Source organism: Equus caballus, chromosome 15 (assembly GCF_041296265.1).
Source record: "Equus caballus isolate H_3958 breed thoroughbred chromosome 15, TB-T2T, whole genome shotgun sequence".
NCBI lineage: Eukaryota > Metazoa > Chordata > Mammalia > Perissodactyla > Equidae > Equus > Equus caballus.
The window spans coordinates 106,092,482-106,108,448 of record NC_091698.1 but is presented as its reverse complement, the minus strand read 5'-3'; the positions used below and the strand labels follow the sequence as shown (position 1 = coordinate 106,108,448).

The following is a 15,967-nucleotide window of genomic DNA, read 5'->3' as shown; positions in this document are numbered from 1 at the left end:
CACGCGTAACTCATTAGAATTCTCCTTCCTTTTACGGCCTCACTCATGGGGTCTCTCCGTCCCATTTTGAGATAAGCGCATTCTCTTCCGTGCCATTTGTCAGTCCTTGCTTCATATGTGTTTTTTGCTCCATTACTGATACGGTTGACAAAGCCAGGATAGAACACCAGCATTTCCTGGTGTTACCAAATTTTTTGTTTATTAAAGTAAATTGAGCTCCCTTTGCTCACACAGATGCCCTTTACTACAAAAAACTTGCACATCTACTTCCTAAATTAAGTTTAAAATATAATCAAGAGGCATAAAATACAGAGATTAAGACAGGAGTGGCCACAGGAGGTTGTAGCTAAGCTAGAATTTTGGAGGACCAGGTCTCAGATTTCAAATCCTCTGAGCTCAGCCCACGGGAGTGGCTGCACAGGAGGCAAGCAGAGGCTCCAGGCCGTGCAAGGACTGGCAGCAGCGTCCCCAGGGTGCTTCCTGAGCCCGCCAGCCCAAGGGGCTACAGGCCTCCTTCCAGGAGGAGGGCGGCATCTGCGCCCCTCCCCTGCACTGAATCCAGGGTCTTCCGGCAAGTCCCTCAATCAAGTGCCGTCAGCGCTCTGAGTCATCCTGGCCTCTTGTCTGTAGATCCTCAGATCTCGGCAGCTTCGTCCACGCTAGGCCTGGGGGCACGCCATGGGGACCACTGACCTTGGCTCCTATGCATCTCTCGTCCACTGCCAGATCATAAACTAACTTGTCCTTGTGTTCCTGCAGCACGTCCACACAGATGTGGGCAGCACTGTACCTCGAGTCCAGGCCTCACCAGGGCCTGGGAAGCTGTCTGGGGACAAGACAGTTTGTCCCCGACATGTCTGGCCTTGATCACTGGGGCTCAGCATGCATCCTGAGCTCCAGCTGCCAGACCCTCCCTCGCTGCAGCCTCGAGGTGGCTCTTGTCTGTGTCTGTCCACGCCCTACTTCCATGGTTTCCTCACACACGTAGTATGACCAGGGACATAGGTCATGTTTGTATTCCAACAGTGCAGAGTGGACCACTATGGAGAAACGTCCAGTGGATTCAGGTGATCTGAGGCATCCATAACCATTTGGGGATTACACAGTTAAATAGCTAGGGCACCTTCTCCAGCTGTTTGCATGCAGAGCAGCTGATGAGAAAACATGGCTGGGCCATTGGAGCCATGCTCTCGGTGGAAATTCTGTTTTAAAACCAAATTGAGCAATCTCCGTGGTACGTGTTTGGAAGTCTCCAGTGAATCGTTGATGTAAGTTTAATTGTGAGGAATGCTGCTTAGTGCTGTTTTTGGTACAAATGAGCTCTTCTGAGTGTTTCCCAGAAAGACGCTGGGCTACGGATTGGGCTGCAGCTCGGCACTTCATTTCTCTAAAAACCGTTGTCGCTTAATTTAATTAAATGGGTGCTAAGACCGGAGCTTGTAATGTTTCTATTTCTGCTCCTTAATTTATTTCAGGGCTTAATCCAATCCTTCAATTAGCATTCCCATTGTGGAAGAGCCCAGCCAAATTGGCTTTTATTAATTGTTTCTGCACTTTGGAGCTTCCTCTTTCCAGGCCTGCGCCCTTTCTGGTTCTGACGATGACGATGAGAAGGGGACACTCCAGTGACCCGGAATCGTGTCTGAGAACCTCAAGGTCTTTGTGTTTTTCTGGAATATGAGCTCAGTGATGGCAGGATCCCGTCTTCGGTTTTTGCTGTGACCCAGAGTCTCCAACTATCTTTTCACAGATCAGGCGCCTCCAAAAAACTTACAAAATGATGTAAAAATGGGATCCATTTCTCATCATCTATTTCCTTTTGCCATGAGACACCAAACCAGTTTCTTTTAAAGTTTTTGGGTGGATCTCTAAAAAGAATGCCATGTATTCTTGAGAAAGGCAGGGCTAAAGTGAGTATATCCTGTAAAATTTCACTTAAACGTGTTTTTACACAACACGTAGAAAACTAAAGCCACTGTGAGCAAAGTCGCTCAACAGTGTACCCATGTCACGTCTTGTAAAATAGACATTCCTGTTTGTGACCAAAATAATGTTTTATCTGTAAGTCGCTCGACTCAAACACAGACTATGTGTGTGTTTGTTAGGGTCCGGGAAACCCTATGTTTACGCTGAAGAAAATTCTTCAACCAATTACCTGTCTGTTGCTATCATTGTCATTAGTTTCTCCCTAAAAGAAGCATGTGCATTGTGTATTTGCCCAACGGTCTCTGACTTTCATACCAGGGGCTCGTGAAAGTAGGAGAGCCACGCCTCTCAGTGGACGCACAGCTTTCCCGGAGCCCGGCCCCGGGTTCCCTAGGGGCTGGTAACAGCGACCCATTTCCTCCAGTGTAGACGATCTGCAGGAGACTCAGCCTGCTGCCCTGATGGGGAAGACACAGCCAGGCCCGTGGTGGGGCATCTCCTCCCAGGATGAGGGTTTGACTGTCTTTACCATGGGCCGTTGAATGGTCGCTTTGAGAACAGTCCTGGGCCTGCTACCTGACATGCCACATGTACTGGACATCCAGTCATTGTTCAAAAGGACAAAGTGGGTCTACTTGAATTTGGTCATTTTCCCAGCAAATGTGGTTGCTCCCCGGGCTCTGCCGTCATCTGCCCAGGGTCCACTGCATAAGTGAGTCTGGGGAACAGAGGAGCTTACGACAAAGCTGCAGAAGCTCAGGCGTCTGAAAGGAACCTGCGCTGGGAGAGGAGAGGATCTGAGCTTCCGATGTGCCTCCTGCGTTCACTGATGGCTGCTCAATCTCGTCTCCTGCGTTCTCCCATCTAATGAGGAGCTGTTTTCCTCCACATTTACCGAACATTGTGCAGATTCAAAAGTTGTGAAAACTTTGACAACTCAGCTTCTTCAGAGTAAAGCTATGGGTGGAAAGAGAAACAGCACGCCCACGAGGGGAGACGAGCTCTTCTCACAGAAGGGTGTTGCTTCTGAGCCGACAACAGGTGTTGTGGGCAGTATTGGCCATGCGCCCTTCCCCGCTCGGCTCCTCACGTCTCTGTGTTGCTCCGACACCCGCACATCTCTGGTTCATGAACACTGGCCTGTAGTCACGACATCCAGTCTTTTCTTGGGCGTCCCGTGTTGGGTACACGTGGTGCAGAGCAGCAGCTCGCACAGTGCCAGCGACGGAGGCAGCACGGGGTGGCAAATGTAAGCGGAGAAATGCTCTTGATTGTAAAGCTAAACGAGGAAACTGTAAATAGCACCATCCTCACAGAGAGCACTTAAATTTTCCTCTGAAGACCAAGGTCGTGGCGAGCAGCCCCACCCACAGCCTGGTGCTCCACCCTCGGGCCACGGCTCAGGTGTCCCGCGGGACGAAAACGGACCCGCCTAGAATTTCCACGCGAAACCTGGCAAGAAGGGTTGTCTCCTGTCCATGGTTTTGTGGTTACCTTTCTAGAAGTAAAGAAGGTTATTCACGGCTTTGCCTTTGAGACCAACGACCTGCGACCCTTCCCTCCTTGTTCCTCGTGGCGCAGCGACACCAGCTTGGGCTCCAGAGCAGACACCAGATTGAGTCCCGGCTTCTCCACCCAACAGCTCTAGGGCCCCAGGCAAGTTTCCACACATGCATTTGCCTCAGTCTGCTTGTCTGTAAAGTGGGGGGAATAAGAGAATTAATCTCCCAGAGTTCCTTTGGGATCTGTAAAGCTTACGATGGCGCCCGGCACGTGGTAAGTGCTGTGCAAGTGTTTGCTGTCACTGCTCACTTGACAGATGCTTACTGGGCAACGCCTGGGTCTAGGGCGCCTGTGTCCAGGGCTCGGGGAATCCACCTTGAGCCAAACAGGCAAGTCTGCTCATGGATCTTACGTCCTATCGAGGCAGAACCCCAGTTCTGCGTCTCCAGGTGCCTGGGTCCCCCCACCTCCCTGGAGTCCTGCTGTCACTGCAGACCAGGTCCCCCGTCCTCCTGATGGCCCAGTTCTTCCCAGGCGTCAGGTCACACGTACACACAGTGGATGCCTGCTGATCCTCTGCCTGACCTATTTTTTTCTTCTCCATCATGATATACATAACATAAAATTTACCATTTTAACCATTTTGACCTGTACAATTCAGTGTGTTAAGTCCATTTTCTCCTTGTCTTTCTGTTCTCTATTTCACCTCTTCTTTATTCTTAGTATTCCCTTCCCTCTGCTGGCCCTGGGTTTAGTTTGTCCTTTTTCTCGTTCCTTAGGGTGTGAGGTTAAGTCCTGATTTGAGCTCTCTCTCCTCCTTTGACACAAGCGTTTACAGCAGGCGGCTTCCTGTTATTGCTGCTCTCCCTGGGCCCGTGGTTTGCTGTGCTGTGTTTTCATTTCATTTGTCTCGAGATGTTTCTGATTTCCTGTGGTTTCTTCTTTGACCGGTTAGTTGTCTAAGATTGTGTTGTTTCATTTCCACATGTGCGTGGATTTCCCAGTTTGCCTTCTCCTCTTGATTTCTAGTTTAATTCCAAGGAGATCAGAAAAGATAATCTGTGTGGTTTCAGTCTTTCTAAGTATGTTAAGACTTGACTAGTGCCCGGCCCTGTGGAGAGGCCTCTTGAAGGAGTTCATCTGGAGGAAAGAGGCATCGTGTGATCTCGAGGCCACCACGGGCAGCTTCCTTCTGCTCACCAGCCCTGGGGCTTAAAAAGGACAGCCTGGTAGACTGCTCTCTTGCTTACATGATCCCAAACTGGAGCCCAGCCACACCCATCTAGACTTTTAAGCTAAGAACATTCTAGGTGTCCCCAAGCAACCAAAGCCAGGAGTCCACGTGCAGATGGCATCAGTGTGTTGAGGCTGTCACTGTCACAGCCTCTTCGCTGACCATTCCATTCCTGACTCTCCATCGTGCACACCACTGCAGTCTTGTCCTCTGGAGATGCTGCTGGCCCCACGTCATCCTTGTCTGAGGTCTTTGTGGCCCTTCCGCCTGGAGGACACAGGGGACATGCTGAACAGCTACGAGAGTCCAGATGCTGGGGCCAGACCCCATGCAGGTCCTGGCCCTGCCCCTCCCTGGGAGGGAGGCTTTGAGTAATTCACCCAATTTCTCTAAAGATGTCTTATGTATGCACCCAAATAGATGACGAATGAATGAATTCCCAAGAGAACCTTAGTTTCCTCATCTACAAAGTCGAGACACTAAGCTCCCTTAGGAGAAAATCATGTGAGTCTCTAGAACAGACAATCAATTTATATTGCAAAAAGAATTTCAGATTGAAGACACCTCCAATCAGAAATGCAGAAAGGAGCCCCAAAGTCTGCTAATTCTAAATGTAAGTGGATTAGTCATCAGTCTTTTCAGCGGACCGTGGTCCTGGAGCCTATGTGGACACAAGCACTTCCTATCAACAATAAACTGTCGTTTGAGGAACCGGCTATTAAGATAAGGTGAGAAATTCCAGTAGGGATCATCGAACAAAATATCTTAGTATCTTAAGAAGTACAAATCTAGTTCCTTGGGGATGTGAGAGGAGCGATTCCCTCACTAGTTTTATAAACTACCTAACATGGAGGAGAATCAAGGATGCAGTGCCACAGAAACACCTGCTGGGCTGACGCTCTTTGTCTGGGACCGTCCCAGGCATGGAAGAGGCAGACAAGTGTGAGATGAGCCCGTTTTCTGGACCTGGCTCCAGGGGGAGGTGGAATTTGACCCGGGGTCTGTTTGTCCCCTGTTTCACTGGAGGCTGGAGGGTTGAACCCCGCATCTGTCCCCAGCGCCAGCTGGAATTCTGGGAAGATGAGGATGCTTGGTGAGTGTCTGAGGTGGAGGCCAGTGGGTGCAATGGAGGGCCCTCCCTCTGCTGCTGGCCCGGGTCCTGCACTCCCGTGTGCTCCGGAACCGCGACCACAACACTGAGATTTAGTGTTTTCAACTCTCAGATGAAGACTAAAACAGCCCCCGCGTCAAACAGGTATTGTATTAACTACGTCGTGTGACACAGGCAGCAGAGAACCTGCGCACGGTAGGCGGCCCCCTGATCTCCTGCCCATTTCCTCCGATAGCATCATCTTCCCAGGATAGCTTTTCCCCGAGGGCGCAGAGCCCACATAGGGCCAGAGACTCTTTTGACAGATGGCTTTCTCTCCAGTAAGTCACCCACCTTACTGCCTTACGTGTCCTCGATTTTAACCCTCGTCCCCAAAGGCGCTAGGTAACCGTGTGGACAGATGAAGCCCAGAAGTGCCATGACTTGAGGGACTTGTGGCTGAGATAGAAACCGCAGTTATGGGAGGCCAGGTCCCCTCAGGGCCACAGCAGGTGGACAGACGTCTTCAGCTCCAGATTCTCTTCAGTAAACTGTGCTTCTTAGCATTGCCTACTGCTGTGCTGATATTCGATTTACTTATCACAGAATTTGATAGAATAGGCACGAAAGCAGTCACTAACCCGCTGTTCTTATTACCTGCCAGGCACTGTTGTAAGAGCTGTGCATGTGTTAATCACTGCCATGCATATTGGGACCACTGTCACCCCATTTTTCAGGTGACCAAGTGAGGGGTGGAGGGTTAAGTGACGTCCCCGGGTTGCCCTGCTCGTCGGCGTGCAGGGAGGGCCCAGGCAGCAGGTCCTCGGTGTGACCGCTCTGCTAGGCGGCCTCCCGCAGGTGCACCACAATGCAGAGAAGCCTTCCCTCCCTGTTAGGCAGAGCTGGAGCCAGGAGCTCGAGGTCCCCCACAGCACGAGAAGTGATGCCGCCTGCCCGCACAGGACCTGCCCTTCCTGTCTCACGGGAAGTCGAGAGGTTCATGAGTCATCTGCATTTTTCGTTTTTCCACTTTTCTACCCCGCACGGCCTTCCCTGAGCATTGCCGTTGGGTGGAGCCCCTCTTCCAAGGAGAGACGCCGCAAGACACATGCCTCCCAGCATGAGGCCTGGAGGCATCGCATTTCCAAGAAAGTCATGGTCTTCAACGAGCTCCACTATCAACAGCAAAGCCTGGCTTCTGGAAGAGTCTGCTGGACTCCCAGTAAATTGTGTTCGTGGAGTAAGGAGAGATGCCCAACCTTCCCTTTGTGTTCCCATCCTGGTTACAGGACACAGAAGATGATCTGACGCTCCCTGAGCAGCAGGACAGAGCACGTGGCCTCACAGGGCTCCTGGGTGAGGTCTTACTCCACCAGCCACATCCCCGGATGACAGAATCTCCAGCAGCGGCAGCCCTGGAGGAACCCGAGGCAGTTTCTTCTGTTTGCCTCCATATTTCCCCGAAGGGAAGTAGCATAGTGAGGTCTGGCTTGTTCTGCTCTACTTTAATGAACAGAAAACGATTCCACCACTGAGGGACCCATGAACCACTGTCCACCCAGTCCAGTGTCCCCTCTTCCTGACACACCTGCACGCAGGTGGAGGAAATAGGCTGCTGTGTGTTCTCAGGGAGAATCAGTCCTCATTTTCTGAAGAGCGATGCCAAACGTAAAGGCACGTAAATATTCATGTTCAAGGGAAAATGCACACCAACTGCTCTGCCTCATGACATTTGGCATTTTGGCATCTCTCTGATGCTAAATGTATACTGCAGCCATGCATCTACTGCGTGAACTATGTTTAAGCATCTCCCACATGTGACTAATAAAGTCTCAGAGACTGAAGACACCCAGGCCACGTCTTCTCTGAGAGCTGTCCTTCTCAGGGCCAGCAGGGGCGTGTCCAGCCTCTGCCTGGAGACGCTCAGCGGCTGGGAGATGGCCGGGAGCTCGTAGGGTCAGAGCAGAGAAGGGAAGAGGAGAGAGAGGAGCTTCACCTCGTAGGCCATCAGAAGACGTGTTGGTGTCAGCGAGCTACCGTTAACACTTCACAGACGGCAAGATTAACACGTTTGAAAATACCAAGTATTGACAAGGAACGGTTACCTGGAACTCATAACCACTGCTTGAAGGGTGTGGACTGGAACCGCAGTTTTCATTCCATTTATATGTATTTCAGAAACATGTAAAGCTGAGGTGATTTGTGTAGGGCTTGTGTGTGCTACAAACTATAAAGAGGGTGAGAGAATGACGAGCAGATGATGGGGCGAACCCCAGGGAGGCGGCCACAGCGGGCTGCAGCCTGAGCAGGAACTGACGGGGATTTGAAGATGTCAGCATGTGTGATATACTTTATAATACGTTTTTAATTTAAAATAATAAATCTGTAAACAGAAGACGTGCTGAAGCAGCACCCACCCCAAAGCAGAGAAGCAGAATCCAAAGTTACTCCTGGTGGGGGCGGCCCCCTCGCCACGCGGTTAAGTTCACACGCTCCACTTCAGCGGCCCGGGGTTTCACTGGTTCGGATCCTGGGCACAGACATGGTACCACTCGTCAGGCCATGCTGAGACGGCGTCCCACACAGCACAACCAGAAGGACCTACAACTAGAATATACAACTGTGTACTTGGGGACTTTGGGGAGAAAAAGCAGAAGAGCAAAAAAGGCAAAAAAAAAAAAAAGAAAAGAAGATTGGCAACAGTTGTTAGCTCAAGTGCCAATCTTTAAAAATAAGTTACTCCTGGGAGTTATTATGGAGCTGTCTACCCTAACCATCAACAGGTGCGTCTGGGCCAACACACAGGTTGGTATCCACGCCCCTCACCTCTGGTCTCTCCCCCCTGTATTCCCCCAGTCCCAATTCCTTTTCGTCGCTCTGCCCCACTCCAGACGCTTTTATCTAATGAGGCACCGCCGGGGAGCAGGGGCTCAGATACATGGAGTGTCCAGCAGTGATCTTCTCTGGGATCCCTGTGGAATTCCTGCGCCGAGGACTGCTCCTGGTCTGGCTAATGTAGTGCTGAAGGACTGTCCTGGGTTGCCTAGCAGACACCACAGATGGGTGGCTTAAGCCAACAGGAATTCACTCTCTCCTTCCTGGAGGCCAGAAGTGTGACGCTGAGGTGTCAGCGGGTCACGCTCCCTCGGAAGACTGGCGGAGAGGATGCTTCCTGCTTCTTCCAGCTTCTCGCAGTTCCTGGCAAAACTGGGTGCCCCTTGGTTGAGCGGCATAGCTCCCATCTACCTCCATTGCCATGGGGCTCTCCACCCTGCGTCTCCATCTTCTTTTGAGGACACAAGTCTCATGGGGTCAGGGCCCACCCTCCTCCTGGTTGACCTCGTCTTAGAGTAATCGCACCTGCAAAGACCCTGTTTCCAGTAGGGCCACGTCCACAGGCTAGGACTTCAACTTGTCTTACTGGGGGACACAATTCGACCCACAAGGACCGACCCGGGAGAAACATGGAGGCACGCACTCAACTCAAGCTCATGTTTTGTGGCGTCAGAGGCAGTGAGGGCCACAGTCAGGAGCTAGGACCAGGGCGGGCACCCGGCCCATCACTAAGCCCTGGGGCATGCTGTGCTGGGGTGAACTCCGCCTCCCACCGTGAAACAGGATAAAAGCACCCGCCTCGAAAGGTCCTAGGAGAATTTAGTGTGAGGTCCTCAGCACTGTTGCTGACGCCCAGGAGCGTCCTTGAATCACAGCGGTGTTATTACAGCTGCTCTGAGAGCTGGGGGCCCTTCAGTCCACTCAGACATTTCTCGTCCATCGTTAACTCTACGATCCAGTCTACTGTGGATGAAAAACAGCGTTGGCCTCCGGGGCTCATTGCCCCCCAGATAGAAATGAAAGGTCACACCCCTCCTCAAACTGAGGCCACTCAGCACCCCCACCTACGCATCGGCAGGTATGCATCTGGGGACACACCTCCACGATCTCGCCTGGGCACTGTGGCTGCAGGTTCTAAAAATGCTTCAAATAGCAAGTATGAACACATTGAGATATGAGAAACAGAAAGCCTCAGCAAAGAAATCTGAAGTCCAGCAAGGAAATATATAAATAAACATTTATTAATATTTAAATATACAAAAGAGCCAAATGGAAACTTCAGGAATGAAAAGGACAATAACTGAAAAGCTCAGCAGAGAGCTCAGCAGCGGATGGAGGGGAAGGAGGAAAGAATCAGTGACCTGGAATAAGGACCGGGAGAAACGACCCAATCAGGAAAACAGAGAAGACAGACTGGAAGCAGGAGTGAAGGCAGCCTCAGGGACTCAGGACGTGCAGGACTGTAACAGGCTTTGACTTGCGTCATGGGGATCCCCGGAGAGGGGAAGGGGCCGGGCTGAAGGTACATGAAGATACAGTGGCTGGAAACTTCCCAAATCTGGCAGAGCATGGACCTGTAGGTTCAGACGCTGCGTGTCCGCAGACACAGCTACGTCTTCCTGCTCCAAATGATGGCTGACTCTGGGTGGGACCTGTCACCACAGGGCACTCGCACAGGTGTGTGGAGATGGCGCTCACCAAGACGTCAGTGTCCATGTTCCACACTTGCACCTTTGCAAGCTCAAATTTCTGCATTTCTGTGCCTTTGCCCGACGTGGCTGGAAGTGCGTCAATATGTGTCCAAGAGCTCCTGTGTGTGTGTGCATGCACGTACGTGTGCCAAGGGCTCCTGTGTGTGTGTGCACACACATACATGTGCTCAAGGCCTAACAGCATTGGCGCCGTGGAGACCAGGTGCTTCACGATTTTGGTTTCTACCCATAAAAGGCCTCAGGTCAGCAGAGGCCACTTCCCCTCAACCCAGCCCCAGTGGGTGGGACACCGGAGCCCACTGCAGCCACCTCTCACCTGGGAGGGTCCTCATTCCCCGGCCCTCGGTTTTTGGTTGTGTCGCTGCTGCCATTTTTCTGGCGTCTGTTGTTTTCCACTGAGCTGCTCTTCAGGATGTTTCCCGAGGAAAAGCCGCATCTAGATTCTCCTGGAACTCGCCTCAGGCCCTAGCCTTCTGTCCAGAGGCAACTCGAACAAGAGAAAGAAAAATGAACACACGACACAGTAGGTCCTTTTTGAATGAGTTCACAGACAGAAAACTTAGCAATCCGGTTGTTTTCAAAGACACTTTGCCATGTAGAGATGTGTTGGGCTCCGCTTTGCTTATGGTTTTTAGTGGGAGTGATGCCTGTACAGACTGTCCAGCTTCTACGAGGCTGGAAATATTTGCCGATAGACCAAAAGCGAGAAAGTGCTGGCTGTGCGCACACTGTTTCTGCGGGTTTCGTGTGGGTCCTCTGGTTTCCCTCCGTGTAGTTTGCACGTTAAGACTTTTTAAAAAGTAGTTTCTGACCAGGGGGGAAAATATTGTAGCTCCCTAATTAATGTTGAACAGCATCATTAAAGAATGTTTTCTCAAAATTAATACTCTCTTCTAGTCCAAAACGTACATGTGCAGCTGGCAGGGAGAGGTGCTGTGTTTCACAGTGGACTTCGCTGTGGGATTCACCTGTTTCGACAGCAAGACGAAGGTAAGAGCTGACCAGTCAACATGAGGGGCCCCGTGGGTGGTGCGTTGTCCCATTTCAGGGACGTTAACACTCGTAACTGTGTGGAGCGGTCGGCGCTCCCACCGAGCTGTGTCGTGTGCGAGTTGCACCTTCACAGATGGTCTCCTGTCTGACAGCTCAGGGTCCCGAGGTTTCAAGAAACCCCAGAGCAGGCAGTGTTGACATGAGGCCTCGTGGTGCCCGTGAACGCCGTCCGCATCAGCGCGGGCGGAGGAGCGAGCGAGCACAGTGAGGGTTTCCCGGGTCCTGCTCAAGGGAAGGTAAACCCTTTGAGAAGAAACATTAACTGCTGCCCAACATAAAAACTGAGTGTTTTTGGTAAAACAAGACCCAGCCCTGGTGGGATGAGGCCGAGTGCTGAGTCCGCGAATGCAAAGCTGCGAGTGATTTCAGTTTTCCTGGACACTAAACTGCCCGTGTGGGGAACTGGACCCATTCCGTTAGCTCCTCTAAAAGGCCTGAGTGTTCATCTACCTACGTGAGTGTTATAAAAATGTTTTGCAAACATCGAGCCAGTACTTTGCCTTATACTAGTTTTAAAAGTCCACTCTCCACCGGTTAAGTATGAACAGATGGGAAGTCTCAGTGTGACGGATGCGCCTTTATTACGGTCGTTGCGGCATGCATGGGGTTTCCGTCACCCATGGCTGCCCTCACACAGGCTCAGGGCGCCGTCAACAGGCCGAGCCTGTGCAGCGGGTCAACGCTGAGCAGAGACAACCTTGTCTCAGCTCCTACAAGTTGTCACCCACTTCCTCACAGTTGTTTATTTCCAAACATCTATGTTTTAGAACCTTGGGATACTCTCCCAATGAATTAATCGCTGCAGCCAGCTCATGAGCCTGTGTGACAAGGTGACCCTCTTTCTTAGAAGTTTCCCTCACTTCTTTTCCATTCTTCTAGAGCAGTGGTTCCCATCGGAGGTGAATTTGTCCCCCAAGGACATTTGGAAATGCCTGGAGTCATTGTCACGGCTTGGAGGGGAGTTTCTACTGGCATCTAGTGGGTGGAGATTAGAGGTGATGTTAAACATCCTACAATGCACAGGACGGCCCCACAGCAAGAGTTTTCAGGTCCAAAGTCAACAGTGCGGGGTTGGGACCCTGTTCTGAGTAGGAGTCAGCATCCTTGACAGGATTCTAGACCAGACAATTCATTGTGGTCCTTGTCATTTTACTTAGTGCCAGGAAAATGGTTAGGATGTTTTTCCAGTAGGGGTCTACATAGTGTTTAGAATGATAACAAGGTCTATATGCATGAATACTTAAGAATGTTAAGACTCCATCCAACATCAAGGTCACAGAGAGGGTGAAAGGCTCCCTGTGCCTGACACAGGGTTCTGCCCGCCCTGCCTGGTCCACCACTCGCCTCCCGCCTGTATAAGCACCCTGGCCTGCTGTTCCTACGGTTTCGCCTTAAGCCAGATCTGCACAACCTTATTCCACGCGTCCTCTGAGACAAGTGAAATACCAAGCCGCTGTCCTGGAGGAAGGAGGAAACCTAGATGGTTTGTTAGCTCTCAAGCCTGATTTATAACTTCTGTTTCTTGCCGTGTTTCAAGTCATTCTATGCTTCAGGAAGCCTAAACAGTGACTCCAAATTCACCTGAAGAGCAGGTTTTCGCAACCCTCTAACTGCGCCGGGGGTCCCGTGTTCCCTTCCCTGGCTGCACGTGGTGGCCTTCCTTGTCTGAAGGCCTGGGGACAGGCGGCGCTGGAGGGAGCCCCTGAGCTCTCCATCTGGAGCCAGGCACTAGCCTGGGGAACTTAGCTCGCGTCAGCACTTCTGCAGGAGCTGGCGGGTCTGCTTCCTAGTGTGACAGCCAGGCGCCAAGTGAGCCGTCGTGTCACTGTGTCTTCCTGTGGGTCCCACGGCATGTTCTTGCTCTGTTGGAGCCATGCTGTGTCTACCCAGCTCTTTCGCTGGCCAGGCCAGGGCGAGCGTTAGTGATTGTGGGGCGCTGTAAGAGGGAGGGCCTGGTGAGCTCCCCTCGGAGGAGCCCAGTCCCCCACTATAAGCGTTGGAGTGAAGGGAAGTTGGCTCCCCAGGCTGATGTTCTGGAGGGGCCATCGGAAGATCCAGCTGCGACTGAGCTAACGACAAGACACAGCCTCTCTGACACCTGCGTCCCCGAGCGTGAGCCTCACACGCACGGTGTGAGCTGGCCTGGTGGGCTTGGTTCCACGAGAGTGGCTGGGGTTATCTGGGGAGCAGAGACGAGAGAGGAAGTTGGTGGTTTATGGCGCCCACGTGCTCACAAAAACCAGCACATTTTACATTCATCTGTCCAGGGAATTTCCTTTCTTCTGGGCTGCCCCGTGCCTCCCTCTCCTCAGGACATTGCCTCCTTGTCCTCACACCCTCCGTCTTCGTGCTGTGCATCGTCCACAGTCCACACGGCAGGCAGGCTGGTGCTCAGGGCCTGCAGAGGCGCTCCCTGCCCTTGCATCCAGCGCGCTTCCCTGGCTGGCCCTAAGACTGATCACATGAAACTTTAAATGGCCGTGGTGTGTTCTTCACTCTGTGCAGAGCTGGCTGGGGACCCTTTAGGGTGAAGCTGTAATGTTTCGTGTCCCGATAACTGAACCGTATAACTAAACTGCGCTCTTGTAGGTAAGCTGATTTCTCTGTGGCCTTTTCTTGGGTCCTGTGTGGTGGGAGGGGGGCCAGGCGCAGAGTAGCTCCCCTGGAACCCGCTACGGCCCCACCTTTCAGCCCCCAGCACCTCTTCCTGTGGGGAAGACCAGGGCCTTCCTCAGCTGGATCTTAACCCGCTCAGCGGCAGTCGGCTGTCTGTAAGTCAGGCTCTTAGGAAGTGCTGATTGAGCTGTCTGTTTGCTCACCTGGACCTCAGCTTAAGATGCCAGGACCCTCTCCTGACCTGCTTCCCGCTGGAAGTCAACTCCTGACTTCACATTTTTTGTGTGGTTACTTCTTTATTTCAAGAAGTTCTGGCCTAATTCTTACGTATCTATTTTGTATTCAGACAGTAACTGAAAATGAAAACAAAACAAGACAGTATAAAAAGAAAATTGTTCCAGGGGCTTGTTTCATGTATTCCTTAAAACTGTTTTTTAGAATTTACAATATTCGAATTAATTTTCAAAAGAAGAGCTTTTCCAGCTTCACCGTGAAGAATATACCAATGGATTGTAAATCTATAAACTATAATTTTGCTTCATTTGACATATCTTCATTCTTTGATGTAAGATGACATTTGTAAGATCAGCGTAAATAGGTTTTCAATTATTTCCAGATTGGATATGAAATAATTCTGGAAATGATTAAATAATTATGAAATAACTCAATAATTATGAAAATGACGTTTTCTTCATATGCCCTCTGTATAAGTCATTATGGAAAAATCAAAGAGAATTTTTTGGCCTAGAATTATTTAGATTCCAATTTACCACACTTACATTCACAAGATAATTAACACTTCTATGCTATATTAGCCTGTTAGACCATTTGTGTATTATATCTGGGTCAAAACTCAACTCACAACGTGGCAGCCATACTTACTAACCAAATGCCTATATCAAAAACGACTCTGGATTTTGATAACAGCCCAAATTTTAATCCTGGCCATGTGCATGGGACCCACCTCAGAAGCATACATGTGGTCAAATGTCCCAATTCCCCAATTCTATACCAGCCAGAGCAGAGATGAGCAGTGACTTCCAAGCGTGAGTCCATTCACCGTTGGCTCTCCTCTTTCAACACTGGTAAAGAGGAGTTAAGCTGAGAAGATCTGAAATGTCTCGGGAGAAGAAATACATTTGGTCTTGATCTCTCTGGTTTAGCACAAGCCGATGTCCTGTTTCTGTCGTGATTAAGCAGAAGCGGGAGAGGACGATGGCGAGAATTAGGAAACAGTGTGGCATCAGAGGACAGCCGAGCCTTGACAGCGAGAAGCGGCGCTAGGACCTGGGAGGGGGCCCCTCCCTCGTGCCCTGTCCAGTGCGCAGCTCAGTGTCTGGGCGCACCCCACAGGCAGATAATCCCAGGATGTTGGGATCCAGAACCAGAGTGAGCTTTTTCCATGTTTGCTCCTTCCTTGGGGGCATATGAAAAAGCCAGCCTTGTCTCTGTATGTTAACTTGCATTTCAGATTTCCTTTTTACCACCTGGGTGTTCCCCACACAGAGCAGGAAAATGGTGCATCTCTATGTAGGGTGATCAGTGGAGATGCTCGTGAGAGGCTCTGGGTCTGAGCCCCCGAGGAGCCTGTTCTTTAGGCCAAAACCCGATTATGTTGTGAGACTGACATGGAAGAACGGAAAGATTGGTTTTTGAAAAAAAGGAAAAATTGGAAAGGAATTGACTGTCTTGTGGGAGAGGAAATGAAGATGTGGCCTTGGCCTGAGGAGGAGGAGGAGGAAATTCCTCCACGACCCTATAGGAAAATACCGAAAACGAATTCTGCTCTGACACCACAGGGCACCCATCCTTTGATCACAGTCTTCTGGTCCTGCCAGTTGAGCTGTTACAATAAAAGATTAAAATGTTACTTTCCATTGTCAGTATTGAATAATTCAAGTTTGCTGCAAAGGAAGTGGGCATTGCCCGTCACCATCAACAACCTGAAATCATAAACATAAACAGCGTGTTTCCTATCACACACACTTAACTATGAAA

The 15,967-nt window shown here is 50.8% G+C and overlaps 1 protein-coding gene across 4 annotated transcripts in view; it reads left to right on the top strand.

The window, feature by feature from the left end:
* The window catches only part of SNTG2 (syntrophin gamma 2), a 320,660-nt gene that overhangs the window by 274,974 nt on the left and 29,719 nt on the right, over nt 1–15,967 (top strand). For 3 of the 4 annotated variants that reach the window (XM_070236807.1, XM_070236808.1, XM_070236810.1), the window contains exon 15: nt 11,198–11,290. The exons of the other annotated variant lie outside the window; for it this stretch is intronic. In XM_070236807.1, coding sequence (XP_070092908.1) covers nt 11,198–11,290 — 93 coding nt within the window. The remainder of the gene's footprint in view (nt 1–11,197; nt 11,291–15,967) is intronic. 4 annotated transcript variants of the gene reach the window in all.